Consider the following 19247-nt stretch of genomic DNA (forward strand, 5'->3'; position numbering starts at 1 on the left):
TATTCACAATCTATTTTAATGACTGGAAGAAAGCACTGAAAGTATTGAGGCTCAATTTGCTGATAAGGAAAGAAAATTGAGAAGGACAATAGGAAGTCTGCAAAGGGATACAGATAGAGCTAAAACAAAGTAGCTGGAAAAGCTCAGCAGGTCTGGCAGCATCTGTAAAGGAGAAAAGAGTTAACGTTTCAGGTCCGGTGACCTACTGAGCTTTTCCAGCAACTTTGTTTTTGTTCCCGATTTACAGCATCTGCAGTTCTTTCGGTTTTTATACAGATAGGGCTAGTGAGCTGGCAAAAAAATTGGGAGATGGTGAATAATGTGAGAAAATTCTGCTCTTCCACCGAAATGAACATAGGAACAGTAGGCCATTCAACCCTTTGAGCCTGTTCCACCATTTAATGAACTCCTGTCTGATCCGTGGCCTAACTCCATATACCTGCCATTGGCCCATATCGGAATACTCTTGCTGAACAAAACATGTATCTCTCAGCTTTAAAACTAGCAACTGATCCAGCATCACCTGCTGTTTGTGGACGAGAGTGTATCATTTAAAAAGAGATGACAGAACACTACAGGATAGAGGGATTAGTGTTCTTGTACATGACTGAATGTTAGCATGTAGCAAATAACTAGGACAGTAAATGAAACAGTGGCCTTTCGGGCCATAAAAGTAGGAAGTCTTGCTGCAACTGTTCAGGGATCTTGTGGTGCAGTGATACTGTCCCTACCTCTGAGCCAGGAGGCCCACATTCAAATCCCACCTGCTCCAGAGGGGTGTAATGTGATCACTGACCAGGATGATTAGAAAATATCTACAGGGTGTTGATGAAACCACGTGTAAAGCACTGTGTAGTTTTGGTCTCCTAAATGGAAGCAGTTCAGAGAACATCCACTAAGGTAATCTTACTGAATGGTCAAGCAAGCTCAAGGGGTTAAAACGGACTACTCTTGCTTCTATTTTTAAATCTTCTTAAATCTGATCTCAGACAGAGTTTGACAGAGGCTCTATATGAATGATGTTAAACTTTCTCCTCTCTGTACTCCAATTCCTGGAGATGAAGGCCAGCATTTCACATTCCTTTAGTGACGTATGAACATCCAAATCTCTCTTCTCCTCTAGAAATTACTCCGATTTGTTATTGGCTGTAAAGTGAAAATAATCTCGACTTACCACATTGAACTTTGTGTCATTATTTAGCCAAATCACTTACTGTATGCCTTTCGGTAACATCCTGCTCCCATCTGTACAACTGGTGTGTCCCCAGGTGTTGTTGTGTTGTAACGGCAGATTGTACAATACAAAGTGCATCAGGGTAGCCGAGTAGTGTGCAGAATATATAGTGTTACTGCCACAAAGAAGGTGCACGAGAGTGCGCAAGAGAGAGAAACTTTTATATTTGAGAGGTCTGTTCAAAAGTCTGATAACAGTGGGGAAGAAGCTGTTTCTACATGTATTCAAACTCTGCTGCCTGACAGAGGAGGGTGGAAGGGGTCTTTGATTATGTTGGTTGCTTTCCTGAGGCAGTGGGAAATATAGACAGAGTCAATGGATGGAAGGCTGGTTTGTGGGATGCACTGGTATCCATTTCAAATTTGGATATAATACTCTACACTCTTCATGGAAGTCACTGATAAACATGGTGAAAAACTGCAGCCCTAGTAGTTATTACTGGGGAGCACCATTTGTAACAGCCCAGAATGTTCACCTAGTGTGTCACCTTGCAGAAGTGCAATTAATACTCAAAGATAATCACTTATCCACCACACTAGTGAAGTATCCCTATTGTCCTCAACATTTTAATACTTCTTTCTTAGGTGAGGATGCCACATTCAGAAAACACAAGCTGAGACATAGGAAAAGAAACTGGTTTATTCTTTTAAAAATGTTAACAATCACAGCCCAATAATTAAAGCATTCAAACATAATCTTCAAGTGAAAGTGGAGGCACTTCATTTAGAACTGAAGCCTATGCGGTCAATCTTTCAGGGCTCGCATAGAATTTCGTTTCTGTGCTACCCAACAACCAAAACCGGTTTCCAGAAAGTGGAACACTCGCACATTTATTTGGGGGTATAAACTAGTGAGCAGCAGTGTAACAAACAACAACAACAAATCATGCACGTCTTCAAAACTCTTTAGAAATGGTGAATATAAGTAAATTCTAAAAACTCCTGGGAGAAAATAAGTTTCCATTTTGATCCGATTTGATACGGAGACACAAACATCACTCTTCCATAAAAAAAAACAATGGTTTTAATCACTTAATACCCTTGAACTGAAAACAGAGCAAAAAGCTACTGCTGGTTTCTAATAAATTCATAACTGTTTTAAGTAGTCGACTCCACATGGACACATCAGAATATTCCCATCACTTTTGGCTGACTTTAAAAAAAAACTCACTCTCACAAAATGCCTCAATCATGGCCTCATCTTAACTGCACTTGTCTAAACTTGGTTGAGATTATCTGCATCCGGAAGAGGGATGTGTAGAAGTCAATACAGACCATGCCTTAACGCAGGATATCTGACACCAATGGAAGCCTTCCTTCTTCCAGTTTCCCAACCAGGAAGACAGGCACTGTGCAGCAACATCATAGCAAGTCAGATATCATAGGGGATAAAGGGATTAGGAAAAAGGTACTGCATTTATATAAAAAAAAACAGACTGATCTCTAACTGGCATGTAAAACAAAAATTCTCATTAATAAGTTGTACCACTACCAAATCTACCAATCAAGTCAAAAAGCATAAAATAAGGAGAGCATAATTATCAGGCAGGCTGTTTCACAAAGCAGTTTGCTCACAGAGACAGCCAGCCCATGCTGGGTCACCTCCGCAATTTGGTTTTCCTAGGATTGGCTCCCAAACTGAAAATTTGATTTATTCCTTCAACCCTAGTTGAAACATTGGCAACTGCTTCCACTTCCTTTTGGGGCAGTGCTTTGCAGAATTACTGAGCAATCAGTAGATCAAGGCCTGCAATCATGCATTCCTCTATCAAAACAAGTGTTGATTCATACCAGGCAGGAAATAAGCACTGAACACAAAACAAAAATGCCCAAAGTTCATTCTTCTTGCAGTACAATTCATTTTTCATAGCATCTCACTGCAATCAGAATATCCCCAGCAGTTTTGTTTCAATTGCCTGTCTGATAGAACACTCCATTTGCACTAATTTACCAACAATAGTATTACATTTAAGTAACAATTATTTAGAAGGATTCCTAGACGTCAAGTCTTGCTACTTGATCACTGAGATTCGGTGACATAAATCAAGTGTTTGTTTGATCCTTTCCCACCACTCAAGCATGTGCACACACACACGTACACAAATTTCAAGCAGGCATAGTGACCAGAACAGGAATATTAGCTGTTGTTTTTCTCCACTCTGGTCCCAGGGAGTCCTGGCACTTCAGCAGAGGCCAGAAGCCAATTAGTTCAGAACAGACTGTCAAGCAATCTCTGATTTTGTCTGTGTAGTTCTGCACTGCCGTGTGGTTACCTGGGACATGGGGAAACCAGCAAGTATTTCCGTTAAGAAACATGGCACACCAATTCTTGATGAGAACAGCCTTTTGCCAGTTATAAAGAAATGCATCGGTTGAATATGTTCAATTGAAATATCAGGAATTGTACTAAATGACCCTTGTGGAAAACAGGCAGCTGTCAGAAACTACTTTGGCGAAATCCACAAATGGACCTCAAGATTAATCAAATATGAAACTCGAGGTAAAAAATTAAACACCCAATCTTCTATTACGAGGAGGAGCCCAGAAGCAAGCATCTGCATCCAAGGCTTATATGCAACACGCAAAGGATTTTGCAGCCACAGCAGAAGTGAAGTGATGACCATTAACTGAATCACTTAACAATTAAATCCTGACTTGCTAAACTCTCAACCAGCGAACACTGGGTAACTTTAAAGGCTGCAAACACAAAAACAACAATGGATTGGTGAGCAGTGTTGTTCCTGCCCAGAAAGAGACCATCGGTGTTGGAGCTATAAAAAGCGTTAGGTCCACTGTCAGAAATCTGTTAATTTAATTCCAAACTCACTTTGCTGGGAGAGACAGAAAACATTCTAGTTAGAGAAAAAAAAACACAACAGAATAAAGGAACTAGTGTATAGTGTATACACACACCACTCCTACACATGCTGTTAGATTTTTGCCATCAAATACCACACTCCATATTATGAGACAGTTACGTTAAACATGGTACACAAGACCACCGCAGCATCCCCACATTCAGTAGAAGATGAAAGATTCCATCGGATCACCTCTTCTTAAAGCCGTACTTTTTCCTCTCGTAGAACAGGTCAGTTTTTGAGCTACCAAGATTGACAATTTTCGGACATCCATCTCTCTAGGAGGCGAAAACAAACGGGCATGCAGCATCCGAAGAAATAAAGGAAATAATACTTCAATTAGTTTTGTGCTCAGACAACCTCCTTGCCCAATGAGGGCACGCATAAGTTCCCAGGTTTTATCCAGAGTATATTTTGCATTAGTTAAGTCATCAAGGGAAACACTTGGGATTTTTCACAGCTTGGACTAGATTGGAGGAATGAGGCAGGCTTCCAATTTCTCACTAACAAACAATTTCTGCTGGAAAGTGAATATCAGGCAAGGACAGAGATGTTCAGCAGCCATACTCAATTGCCTGACCCATAGGGTAAAGGCACAAGAGGGCAGATGGTGCCTCTGCAACTGTACCCTGTATCTGTGCGTTACCTTCCTCAGAGGAAGAGCAGCACTGGGACATTGTTATATGGATCTTTGCCTTTGAAATTCTCAATGTTTTGAGTTTGTTAGTTGTGTGTTTGAACTTTCTCTTTAACTATTCAGGCTTTAGAATTAGGTTTATTGTCTTTAGTGGTGTTTCTGATTGGAACTGTACAAACAAACCACACTTCCTGGCCGTTAGAGTCATACAGCCTGGAACAGATCCTTTGGTCCAACCAGTGCACACTGACCATGTTCCCAAACTAAACTAGCCCCACCTGCCATGCTTGGCCCATGTTCCTCAAATTTTTTTCCTATTCATGAACTTACCCAAATATGTCTTTTAAATGTTGTAACCGTACCTGCATCTACCATTTCCTCTGGCAGTTCATTCCACACACGAACCACTATCTGTGTAAAAACGTTGCCCCTCATGTCCGATTTCAATCTTTCTCTGCTCACTTTAAAAATATGCCCTCTAATTTGAACTCCCCTACTTTATGGAAAAGACCCTTGTCATTCATCTTATCTGTAGCCCTCATGATTTTATAAACCTCTATAAAGGTCACCCCTCAACCTCCCACACTCCAGTGAAAGAAGTCCCAGGCTTTCCAGTCTATTTTTATATCTCAAATCTTCCATTCCCGGCTTGTGAACAATTCGATCTCGATTTGATCATTACACTTTATTCGAGTTAGAAGAAAAGATATTTCAAACTTACATCTTTTTCCTGGATAGTGCACTCCTTGCAGTAATAGGCATCAGATACACCTGGGCCACCACAAATCACACACCTGCCCTGGTAGGACCCATAGTTACACTCGTCACAGATACGGACCAGCGTGCATGGCCTGACATAGGAGTCGCAGATCACACATTTGCCATCACCTAAAACGGGTAGGCAACCAGAAAAAAGTAACCACAGAACAAACATTAGCCTGTGCGGCAGGTTGTCAAGATTACGGTTTTAGCAAAGATCTGTAGCTCCGGTTGTGGGTGAGGTTGTTGACCTGCTCGCCGAGCTGGCTTGTTCTCGTTCAGACGTTTCGTCACCATGCTAGGTAACATCACCAGCAAGGCCTCCGATGAAGCGATGTAATTCTACTCCGCTTGGTATTTGTACTGTCCAGTCGTATCATTTCTGGTTTTGTTCTAAGAAAAAAAAACTGGAAATGACATTACTCATCATAACGGACTGGACAGTATAAATTGCGAGCGGAGTAGAATAACATCACTTCATAGGAGGCTGCACTGATGATGTTACTGAGCATGGTGACGAAATGTCTGAACTACGCCCAGATCTCTAAGATATTTCAAAGTGCTTACAAAGAATGAATTACTTTTGAAATGCAATAATTAAGTAGATAACCTGGCAGTCCACATGCACACAGCAAAGCTGTACAAATGAGCTAATAGTAAGTTTGCCCATTTTAATGGCATTGGTTGATGGATAAACATTAGCCAGGAAACCAGATCTGTCCATTCTACTCCAAATACCACATCGGCAATAAAGTGAGCTAGTACAATGACAGCAGATTTTTGGATGCATTCAAGCGTATCAACGGTGGTAGATGGGAAGCAGGCCAGGAAGTGGGCAACATTTGTAACTCCCTCCAATCCTCCAGAAATTCACCAAAACTCCTTAGTCAGCACCTAGCAAACCCATGATCATCAAGGATGACAAGGGCTGCAGACACATGGGAAAACTGCCACTTGCAAGTTCCTTTCCAAGCCACTCACTATTCTGACTTGGAAATATATTGCTGTTGCTCAGTGTCGCTGGATAAAAATCCTGTAACTTCTTCCCTCACAGTATTGTGGGGTTACCTACACCAAATGGACTGCAATGGTTCAGGGCGGCAGCTCGCCACCATCTTCTTAACGGACATTATAGATGAGCAAATGTTGGCCTACCAACAAAACCACATACCCTGAATGAATAATGAAGTTTTCAACACTGGTTTCAGGTGTCCACCCAGTCAGTTTACCTCATCATTATTAACTGTGCCTTCAGCTGTTTGGATCATTAATAATAAATGCTGGCCTTGCCAAATCAACAGAATAAGGAATAGTGTATACACACACCCCTCCATGACGAAGAAAAAAAAACAGCAGCACTTCTGTGGCCTCCTCTACATTGGGGAAACCAAGCGGAGGCTTGGAGACCGCTTTGCGGAACACCTACGCTCGGTTCGCACTAAACAACTGCACCTCCCAGTCGCGAACCATTTCAACTCCCTCTCCCATTCCTCAGACGACATGTCCATCCGGCAGTGCCACAACGATGCCACCCGAAGGTTGCAGGAACAGCAACTCATATTCCGCTTGGGAACCCTGCAGCCCAATGGTATCAATGTGGACTTCACAAGCTTCAAAATCTCCCCTCCCCCTATTGCATCCCAAAACCAGCCCAGCTCGTCCCCGCCTCCCTAACCTGTCCTTCCTCCCACCTCAAGCCCCACCCCCATTTCCTACCTACTAACCTCATCTCTCCCCCTTGACCTGTCCGTCCTCCCTGGACTGACCTATCTCCTCCCTAACTCCCCACGTACACTCACCTTCACTGGCTCCATCCCCGCCTCTTTGACCTGTCTGTCTCCTCTCCACCTATCTTCTCCTCTATCCATCTTCTATCCGCCTCCCCCTCTCTCCCTATTTATTTCAGAATCTCTTTCCCCTCCCCCATTTCTGAAGAAGGGTCTAGGCCCGAAACGTCAGCCTTCCTGCTCCTCTGATGCTGCTTGGCCTGCTGTGTTCATCCAGCTCTACACCTTGTTATCTCAGCACTTCTGGAATTTCCTATGAATCTGTCCCTTCACCTCCCTTTTCTCCTTTCATAAAATTGAACATCTTTGACTAAACACTTAGTATTGGGAGCAGCATGTAACTATCATCTTTGGGCGCATGGCAATTCTCATTTTACTGCATTCCTCCAAAGAGCCTTGGATCATTCACCAATGGCAAAAGGTGCTAGAAAAATGCAAGCTGTTATAGATTATATGCTCAAATTCTGCGTTGGAGGCTTGGAACAAAGCGCCTTTGACCAGGAGCTGAATATTATCACAGAGCTGAGCTCATTCTATAATGAAGGATTGGACATTGAATGTAGAAATCAAGGTGGAGTAGGTAAAGTAACACGTGGAGTTTTTTCAGTACACTGCTATGACACTTTAATGTATTGGACAGCACTGGTCTAGTCACTAGAGATGGGCTAATTGGATATCTACCTCCTTTCAATTGCTGATTAGCAAAAAAGTGAACCGTTGCCACGATTGGTTAGGTAGTGAACTCAAATATTCACATTTACACAATGTATGAGACAGGTTTTTGTGCATGTGTTGTCAAAATGGTAACTATCAAAGTAGTGAGTGCTTTTGATAGTTATGTTTACTCTATATCCACGGTTACTGCGGTGTCTATGTCTTACGTAAATATAAAAGTACATTTACTCTGTATCTGACGTACATTCAAATTAGTGTACTTGGTGTCATCGCAGCCATCCATCCCTGTGGATAGTGAGAAATTCCCATTGAACGACACAGCACCAAGCTATTTGCTAAATACAAACAAGCCACTTGTTCCAGAAGGTCAATGCTGGTGTTGATGTTTGACATGAACCTACTCCCACTCCTTTTCATTGAAACCCATAATCAAACTCCACATCCCCCCAAAATAGTTTTTTTCTAGCTTCTCCTTGATTGCATGTATTCTATTTGCCTCAACCACTCCAATGTAGTGGCAAGATTCATATTCCCACCACACTCTGGGTAAAAGGTTTCTCCTGACTTCTTATTGGATTTATTTGTAGTTAATTTACATTTATGGCCTGTAACTCTGGTCTCACCTGCAAGTGGAAACACCTTACCTACATGTAGCCTATCAAACCTTTCCATAATCCTGACTTGTATCAGCTCATCCATCAGTCTCCTGTTAGTTGGGCCAGGAAAGCCACCATTTCACTTATAAATGCACAGTGAGCAAAAATTAGTTGATATTCTGAATTATAACTTCCAACGACTGTCCAATGGGAAAAGACGTGAGCAACACGTGCTCAGCAGTCAGCCAAAATCATTATCATCAACTTGTACAGGCTCAAAATAAAATCTGCAAGGAAAATATCCCAGGCAAGATGCTGAGAGCATATCCATCAAATATTGATTAATCCTGCAGGAATGACACAGGCTAAATGTGGTGCCTATCTTCAAAAAAAAAGGTGTACAAAACAGAAAACAGGCAACCACAGACTCATTAGAAACAAAATCAGAATAAACTGGAAACAAATCAGGTTGGTCAACATCTGTGCAGAGAATAGATGAGTCACCAATGTGTAAAAAACCTGTCAGGGCTGGAATAAATGACAGACAACAGCAATTCAAAAAGGGACAGAACTAAAGGAAAGCAGGGTGGGACATTACACATACCTGCAGAAATGATTTGTAAATGGATTAAGAAAAAGAGACAGCAAAATGATTTTTTTTTAAACATAAAATCGCAGAAGGAAGCATAAAATTAGTTTGCTTTTTAAATGCATTTTTCCTCATATTGACCAAGATTTTGGCCACTGCCCCAATATCACTATTGGCAGCTCAGTGCTAAATTCTGGTTTTCAAATATCTCCGTGAAGTACCTTGGTCCATTGTAAATAAAAGGCAGTGCTGAAAAACAAATAACGGGTGAATAGCTTAGGCAACAAGACACCAGTCAAATCGGACTGAAAACTGGAGAATATAGCTGAATGGGGTAAGGTCTGATAGCCCACAGAAAGAGCTTGGTTCAAGTCTCACCTGCCCCGAGGTCTGTCATAACATGTCAAAACAGGTCGATTAAAAGAAGTGTATTTTTTTTTAAAAAAGAAAATTAACAACAGAGGGCAGAGGCTCCTGTTTAAAAAAAAAGACTGTGAATCCTTCCGCAGAATACAACCCACACTGCCATCCCCTCCCAACCCCAAGTTTCAATCCAACACGTTCAGATTCTCTATCAAAGAGTGAACTATTAAAGACATTAAGGTTGAGGGACTATAGTGGAAAGCTTGTGCTGAGCTTACTGACCAGAGCAGAAAGTCAAAGACAGAGGTTGAAGGAGGTGTTGACCAAATTTGAGTGGCGAACAGAGATCACCTGAAAACAGAAGACAGCCATACAAATCACCTCTAAAACATTCAGTAAGACAGACTGCTATGCTGAACAGCTGTGGTCTGTTACTTGACACTTGCAATTTCTGATCTCACCATCTTTGAGTACCCTATTAAATGAATAACAAATATTCCATTTGACTGAAGTTCAAGTAGCAGGGATAAATTTGGAGATGAAATGAAAAAATAGCTTAAGAATAGAAAGCAACTACCTTTTTTTTAATGTTGAATTGGGGATAAAGGAATGGGTCTAGTAGGAGGATTGCTCACTATTCAGAATTTGTTTCACCATGACGACTTCAGAATACAAAGTAAAACTATTGAATGCAGAATCTCAATAAAGCAGCAACATTGAAATCATCATTTTTTTAGTTTTTAAGCTTTTGATAAAATATTGACATGGACCTTGAAAGGCAAATAAAATGTGAATTGCTACTCATGAGAAGGCAGACTGCGTACTGTGAATGGTGTTGAAATAGCCAAGTACAAAATTAAAAGAAACAGGAGTAGGTAGGCTGAGCATGCTGTCCAGTTCGGATGGTTAAGAAACACGTGAATAGGACATGCCGATGGATTTATACTTCATATATTCACGGGATGAAAAAGTGTCACCGGCTAGGCCAACAAATACTGCCGATTCCTAATTGCTGTTGAGAAAATGGTGGAGAGTTGCCTCTGTGCAGGCAATTCAGCTATGGTGGGAAGGGGAGAAAACGTGTACTCTACTACTCTTGGGCTGCCGAGCTGGATTTCCACTGCAGCTCTTCAGGACATTATTCTCCCTTCCAAGAGATTACAGAATGATTTGTATATAGTACAATAGGTAACCAAACACTTGAGACTAGTTCACAAAGGCAACATGACAACTTTAGGCAAGGATATGGTAATTGAAAAGAAACAAAAAAAAAAAATCTTCAAAGCCACAACCGCACTCAATCTGCTGTGATTAACATTCTAAACTTATAATCACCCCTGTCAGTATTCAGTCAGGCACTAGCACCGTCCAACACAGAGGGGCACTCCACCGTTTTCATGCAAAAGAAGTTCTAAAACTAGGTGTGTCTCTGCAGCTATCTTTCCTCATAAGAATATTTTCAAAAACCAAGATTATTACAAGTCACGCCTCTACACTCTCTGGATTCACAAAGCAGCATCAACTCAGTAACCAGAGCAAATTATTTACTTCCTCTGTTCAGTTGAAAAATAAAACCAATTTTCACAAATTGAAAGACGGCTGACATTACTGCATTTGTTATGCTCAAAACAGGAATGGGAATGCAGGCAAATCAACAAGAATGGGAATGGAGGAAATGCAGTGCAGATCAGTCTGTGTCAACGTAAAGACGGATTAATATTTCCAATGTCAGCACTAATGAAGGACTTGCAAAGAATCCAACATGCAGAACCATTAACTCATCTGCTTACTCCACAAGTGGTGACTGACCTGATGAGTGATTCCAACCCTTTCTATCTTTGAGATTTGCAGCATCTGCAGTTTTTCTATGTTTAGGCTGATTCCAACAGTTGATGAATTTAAACAATTTTAAACAAACAATTTTAACAAGACTGGAAACGATTCACTTTCCCTTAATAATGCCAACCCAATCAAACAAGTCCAAAATCAGTCCCAAGTAGCAACATGCTTCTTCCTTCCTCTGAAGTTCCAAAACACAATTCTCAGTTGGTCTCACTCCCCTTGGTTCACAGAATGATACAAGAGGCCATTCAGTCCATCATGTCTGATGTCAGCTCCTTGAAAGATTGAATCCGATTCTTCAACCGATGCAAGCAACTCGTTCCTGACTGTAGAAACTTGCTGTTAATTCACATTAAATCAAATCTTGGGTTAAATTAAAAGTTCTTGCACTGGCTGCTAGTACTTCTCAGGACCTTCAGGAACTGGTTACAGTCTTCAGTCATTCTTTGCTCCTCAATTTATAAACTGTTAAAACCCCCACAATGTCCAATCACAACTTGCAAGTCATTCTCTGCAACTCTGATGTTGTCCTGCATTCTAAGCCCTGCTTCTCCAAATTGCTTCTTTTGTCTTTAAATTTGTTTTGCTCACTACAACAAGTGAGGGGTGCAACCGGCATCCATGGAAACAACTCGTCAGATTGAAATTCCAGTCTCCAACCTGCCTGACTGGACCAATGCTATGGGGCTTGTGCCTCAGGGCGTTCGCAAGCTGCAAACATGCAAGTGCATACACAGGAAAGGAACAGAGAAGGCACAAAGCACATCTAATATCTTTGGGCCAGCCAGAATTTCTTCATGGCCAAAGAAAAGGCTATATTATGTACACAAGCTGAGGCAAGATCCTACAAACAATAAATTCCAGCTAATGGCATTGGCTAAGACATTAACAATGGATAGAACAATGAGAACTCTATTTTTTTTTTAATATAGTACTACCATGACATCTTTTATGTTGGCCAAAAATGCTGAAGGAATGTTGGTTTAACTGCTCAACTTAATGAAAGCACTTCTGGCAATAAGTTGCAGAGTCGAGGTTGAACTCAATTTTTTGATTCAAAGGCCATCCAGGAACATGCAGTGGAAGGATACAGGTTTCCCTTGTCAAAGTGGTGATACCCCAGCTTCAACTGTGTTACCAGGGCATCGCCACCTGCAGATACTGACAGATTAAATCCAGATTAAACTCAGGTACTTTGGAGGTCTTGGAGCAGACCAGTTGCTTGTCTCTTTATCTGCAGAATAAATGGTAAGTTGTGTTAACAGTTTCTCAATGGTCTGTTAACCAGCTAGGCAGAGTTTCTCAACTTTCATTAAATGCACATTAAAAAAGAAAGCCCCTTCACCTAAAGATGAGTGGAATTTTCCATTGCTGCATTCCAAGGATTTCCACAGCCGGCCAGATTACTGCTGTTTCCATCAGCAGTATTGCTGAACAAACAGAACACTAGAGAATCGGTGAGCATGTGCTACAGAGAATTACAGACCAGTCAGCTGCTTCATCAGATGAAAACTAAAAGCCAATTCTTCTGATGAGGCACTTCCCTAATCCTAGAGTATTTTGTTTTTGAAAAGAGGTTTTAACCCCAAAAATGACACAACCACATAAAAGCCCTTCTCAGAACGTTGTGCTCACACGCCGCTCTGTGCCAAAGGTCCGGAAACTGCTTTCTCTTCTCCAAGAGAACAAGATCCACGAAGTCTGCTCTCTTAACGGTTTTGGTCTTTACACTGATACTACCTTCATTCCTCACCTCCTTCAGGTGTTCAGACATTTTTCACCTAATACATGCCTTTCATTTCTCCTTTATCGATCTCATGTCAGTGACACTTCTGGCTACAAGAGCAGGTCAGAAGCTAGGAATACTGTGGCAAGTAAGACACCTCCTTGACTCCCCAAAACTTGTCCACTATCTACAAGGCACAAGTCAGGAATGTGATGGCATACTCCCCACTTGGGTGGATGACTGTAGCCCCAACAACATTCAAAACGCTTGACACTATTTAGGACAAAGCAGCCCGTATGGTTGGCACCACATCTATAAGCATCCACTCCCTCTGCTGATGCTCAGCAGCAACAGGGTGTACCATCTACAAGTTGCACTGCAGGAATTCACCAAAGATCTTTAGACAGCACCTTCCAAACCCATGTCCACTTCCATCTAGAACAACCAGGGCAGAGAATATACAGGAACTCCAGCCCTGCAAGCTATTTGCCATTCTGACTTGGAAATACATCTTGGATGAAGTGATTCATGTCTGTGTCTGTGTGTGTGAAAACGAGAAAGCAAGCGAGCGAAAAAGAGGAGAGTGTGTGCGTGTGAACTTGACAGAGTGCGTGCGCGAGTGTGTATGTATGCGTGAGTAGGAGTGGGAGTCCTCTAAGATGAACTTTGAGATACACAAAATTGTTCAGCAAAGGCTGATAGCCAAGTTCCATACCCATGAGGACCGCCTCAATCGTGACGTTGGATTCATGTCTCACTACAGGTGGCCCACCACACTACATACTCACACACACGAATTATTTCATCCAAGATGATGTATGTGTAGCTGCAGATACATTCTGTTTTACTCAAAAAAAGACCTGACCTCAGTTTAAAGCAGACAGATTCTAAGCAAGACCTCACACCGAAAACGCATTGTCTGACCTGAGATATCACCTCTTGTATACATTGATAAAATCTTGAATTGTCTTGTGACAATGACTTGAAAGGAATCAGGATTTTGCATTTTAATCCGCAGTCTCCTTCCTAACTGACTGAAGATTCAGCAAGAGATGGCCAGTTTCAGGGTTGTTACTTTTCTGCTTATAAATTCTGTGTCTTACACCCTCTTTCTCACACTACGCCCAAGGAAGGAGATGAGCTCCAAAAGCTTGCATTTTCAAATGAAACCTGTTGGACTATAACCTGATGGCATGTGATTTTTGACCTGGTTCACCCCAGTCCAATACCGGGATTTCCACATTGTGGAAACAGGTCGCCATTCCTTCACTATTGCTGGAATCAACATCCTGGAATTCCCTCCCTAACAACATTGTGGGTCAACCCACAGCAGATGGACTGCAGCGGTTCAAGAAGGCAGCTCACCACCATCTTCAAGGGTAACTAGGGACGGGCAACAAATGCTGGCCAGTCAGTGATGCCCACATCCCAGAAATTAATAAATTAAAAAAACCCATCTCCTGTTACGACTTAAACATGTTATACTTTTACTTCTTTGTGTGAGTGTCCATGCACGTGTTTTTAACATATACTGCTTTTTTTCTTTCCTCTTCACTTGTTTTGTGCACCTACATCCTCTGATTTAAAGAGTCAAAAGCATATCTTACAGCAGTACCTTCGACATAAAGAACAGACAAGTGTTTCCAACACACTCTGGTTTCTTTCCTTGTATATTCCAACCCCGACCCTGCAATCCTTCACATCAGTGAACGTGCAAAAGGTAACAGTGGTAGAGAGGGGTTAATGAGTGGCCCAGTCTGTCCATTCAGATGGATGTATAAAACCAAATGGCACTGAGCAGCTGTGCCTGGTGTTCTGGTTAACATTCTTCTCTCAAACAGAATAACTAAATGGTCATTCACCTTATTGCTGGATGTGGCGAGGCCACCATTTTTATCCACACAGCAGTTCAAAAAGCAATTGCCCCTGAAGGCTTTCCAGTCAATCAGAAAATGTGAACAGCACCAAAAATTGCATTTTTTTTTTCTTCCTTTGACACACAGTGCCACAGATCAACATCTGGAGTGCATCTGCCAGTTGTAATTTCCACATACCTTGATTTAGTGAATTGTGCTTTCAGAAATCTGCTACGTGTACATTCTGAAAATCCACAAGATGCCTGAAGATATTTATAACCAACACTCCTCTCGACTACCCAAATAGCACTTACAAGGAACTAGAAATGGGCTGACTCTACCCTGGACCCGCACATTCAAATTTCACAGAAGCAGCTAATAACTGAACATACAAATTTGGGGCAGGCATAGGCCATGTGACCCCTCAAGCCTGCTCTGACATTTGATAAGATTGTGACCTCTACTTCCCTTCTATTGTCTTTAACCCTTGACTCCTTTGTTGTGTACCTGTAGTTTTAAGCCTCATGTATGGGAGTTGTACAAAATCAAAGGACTTCACCCAGTATTTACTAAGGCACTTGGCTCTTCCATTCTGTCATAATTTTCCTCTCCATTTCTATCCTTCAAAACATGAGACAGATGACAAGGCAGTATGCAAAGGGTCACAATTTGCCCCCCCAATTTTATCCTGCCCCTGTATAACCATCTCTAGCTTTCTCTGTTGGTAATGGTTCACAGTAATTGAGGAGGTTAATTCCTCCTGAATTGATCAGAAGCTTGCAGCAGACTGGTTCTGCCTCATTTACCAGAGATTGCTGCACTAAAGGCAAGTTTACAGAGTCGTCTTATGTGAAAGCAGTAGGGTTTGTACAGCTGCTTTTCCTACACGAGACAGCATGGGATAATGGCTGGCTGCTGTTTTCGAGATGAAGAGATAGAAGCGGTGGGCAAACATAGGTGCGAGGGGAATGATTGATTGAGAGGGAGATCACAGAGTATGGGAGAATGGGGTGTGGCGGTGCAGAATACAAAAATGAAAATGACCTTGATTTTGACAGACAAAGCTGTACAGCATCTGCATCAGTAGTTTGAGGGGTCAGGGGTTGCAGTATGAGATGGGAGCAGAGCCAATGGCTGACAGAAGGTAAAAAGAATGCAGAGGAAATGGTACAGTCTGATCGAACTCAGGTCAGCTCTTTGCTTCTACATCCACTAAAAGCAAAAAAAATGCCCGCCTGTATCCTCTGCCTGTGGGACCATCTTTCTAGCCTGCATTCCCATGGCACATATACCCACTCCCTGGTGCCAGGCAGACTGTTTGCCAGCCAATGCCAATGCTTATTTCTAAAAGAAACATTTACTCAAGGGACAGACTCAATCCCCGCAGATTGATGCTATAACAGTGGAACACAGCCCAGATTTTCCACAAAGTCAGCCTGAGCTTCAATTGCATCCATCAAGAGAAATGGTAATCTATCTGGCTGTGGTACAGGAACCAGTGAATTGAGCTTTCTGTGTAGTAATTAGATGACGGAACTTAGAAAAACAAGAAAACAAGAACACTGCTAGCTTGAATGAAGTTTTGTTTTTGTTCACTAAATGCTAGTGACTTGCAATGCATCACAAAAACATAATAATACTTTCCCGGTCCAATCTTCAGAATGTTAGCCTCCCTCTCTGTTCTGGACAATAAAGGAAAATGAAACACTTACTCAACAAACAGTCAAATACACAGAGAAGCTAAAGCAGATTGCCAGCCCATTTCTTTAGACAATGAGAGGAGGGGAGTGAGGGAGGGAAGGACAAACTTACATTTATACTGTACCCTTCACATCCTCATGACATCCTAAAGCACTTCACAGCCGATAGGTTATTCTAAAATGCAATTACACAATTTGCACACAGTTAGATTCCACAAACAGAATAAGCTGACTGACCAGATAATCAGTGTGTCTTTTTTCCAAAAAAAGAGAGAGCTGTTCTCTTTTTCAAAGAAAAAGAATTTGGGCCAAATGTTACCCAGGAGGCCAGAAGAACCCTCCTGCAAGTCTTCAAATTACATTTTTCTGTATATTGGGGAGGATAAACAGGGACCTCGTTTAAGATTTTGTCTGATAGATGGTATTGCTCAACAGTTCAGCAACGAAAAGTCTCACCAGCTCAACAGCAGATGTCAAACCAATAAAGAAAATACTGGAAGAGTTAGTAAAATAGAAAATAGGTATGACTGATCATCGATACAGAAGCACTAACGCAAGTCAGAAAGGTTTCGATGTTTCCTTTATGCTAACTTGACGGTCCAGCAGGTTCTCATCTGTAAAACGTGTGTATATCCACGCAAAACATGAAAGGCAAGCCTGCAAGTGAATAGGCCACAAACGAAGCTTGAGTCCAAGCTTGAATGTAGGTCGAGTTAAGCTGGTTAGTTAGTTTTAAGTTAGTTTTCCAACAGAGATCAATACGGAGATGAGGAAATAAAGTAGTCCTGGCTCCCACCTGAAGTCACAAACTTGTGAATTCAACTCAAGACAGGACCGAGTAACACGGCAATGCCTTCCATTGACCATCGCGTGAAGATCAGATAGGTTGGTAAGACACTGCAGCGAACATGAAAAGACACCGGAAATATCAACTTTCTTCTCTCTCTGTAAAACCGGCCAGATCCATTCAGTGTTTCCAGCATTTCCTATTTTTTATTTCACCAATGAATCAGCGGTTGACAAACATGAAGCCAATGTGCCGATCTGAGGAAGGGTCACCGGACCCGCAACGTTAACTCTGTTTTCTCCTCCACAGATGCTGCCAGACCTGCTGAGCTTTTCCAGCAACTTTGTTTTTGCTCCTGATTTACAGCATCCGCAGTTCTTTTGGTTTTTATTTAGATAAAAAGAAATGTTCTTTCATTTTCATCACCATGTGTAAATTGATTGCTGCATTTCTTACATTACGTCAGTACCACTTCCAAATGCTTTGGTGGGTGCGGTTGAACAGGGTTCTATAAAAATGCAAGCCCTTTTTTCTCTCTCACCATGTTCTGGTATTCGCAGAAAGCAATGGAGGGTTTAAACCTATTCTAAACTTTACCCCATTCAATACATAATACAAGTGTCAGGAGTAGTGTGCCCAGATAGGTACCTAAGGCTGATAAAGTCTTTCATTTGATGAGGAAATTGGGGCAAGTATTTAGCAAGAAAATCAAATGACCATGTAGAGAGTCAAAGACATATTCTGGTTTTGAACTCTGCAACAGTCAGATGAGCCAAAATGGTGCTTTCTGGTCCTATCTATTCCTGATGAGGAAGGTGACAGATGCCACGAAAAGGAAGGAAACTAGAAAACAAAAATAAAATAAAAATAAAAATGGTTAATGTACAGTTCTTTTGACTTTCTTGAGATCATGATCAGTCCATTGATCACATCCACTAATTCAGCGATGCTACCAGGAATGCTGTGAAGTTCCCAACTACAGAAAAGTGTTGGACAACACAGAAAAGCTTTTCATTGTGCTTCAAGAAATGTTCAGATTAAATGTGACATTAGACCCCGTTCAATATTCGTGCAGATGATCAAAGGTATAAGGAAATGAATTGCATTTATATAGGTCTTTGATAACCACAGCATATCCCAAAACACTTTACAACAAATGAAGTACTTTTGAAGTGTATTCACCGCTGTAATCTAGGAAATGTAGCAGTCAATTTGCTCACACTAAGATCCCACAAATAGCGACATGATAAATGATCGGATATTCTGTTTTAGTAATGCGAAGGGATTAGTACTGACGTGGACACAGGGTGAATAACCCCCACTCTTCTTTGAAATGGGAGATCTTTTACATCCACCCAAGAGTGGAGACAGAGCTGTAGTTTAACATCTCACCAAGAGACAGCACTCCGACTGTGCAGCACTGGAATGTCAGCTTTTGATTTGCATGCATAGGTTCCAGAGTGGAATTTGAAGCCGCAGTTTTCTAACTTGAATATAAGAGCGCTACCCACTAGGCCGGACACCGAACGCATGACTTAAAATTCAGTGGAAGACAAAGGGCTTGAGGAATAGCTTAAAACAGGAGAGGAAGACAGAGATACAGGAATAGAGTTCTAGAGCATGGGACCAAGAAAACCGAAGGGTGTGCTTGCGTGTGAGGAAGGATGTTGTGAAACTTGAAAAGGGTGCAGAAAAGACTTACAAGGATGCTGCCAGGGTTGGAGGGTTTGAGCTATAGGGAGAGGCTGAATAGGCTGGGGCTATTTTCTCTGAAGCGTCAGAGGCTGAGGGGTTACTTTATGGAAGTTTACAAAATGAGGACGGGCATGGATAGGGTGA

The 19247-nt window shown here is 41.7% G+C and overlaps 1 protein-coding gene across 1 annotated transcript in view; it reads right to left on the minus strand.

Moving 5' to 3' along the window:
* Positions 1–1855: 1855 nt before the first annotated feature.
* phf5a (PHD finger protein 5A) overlaps positions 1856–19247 on the minus strand; it is a 33768-nt gene continuing 16376 nt past the window's right edge. The window contains exons 3-4 of the mRNA XM_020531312.2: positions 5450–5616; positions 1856–4369 (exon numbers count right to left, since the gene is read on the minus strand). Of these exons, the coding sequence (XP_020386901.1) occupies positions 4280–4369; positions 5450–5616 (257 nt within the window). The 3' untranslated portion in view covers positions 1856–4279. The remainder of the gene's footprint in view (positions 4370–5449; positions 5617–19247) is intronic.

This window comes from Rhincodon typus, chromosome 37 (assembly GCF_021869965.1).
Source record: "Rhincodon typus isolate 14 chromosome 37, sRhiTyp1.1, whole genome shotgun sequence".
NCBI lineage: Eukaryota > Metazoa > Chordata > Chondrichthyes > Orectolobiformes > Rhincodontidae > Rhincodon > Rhincodon typus.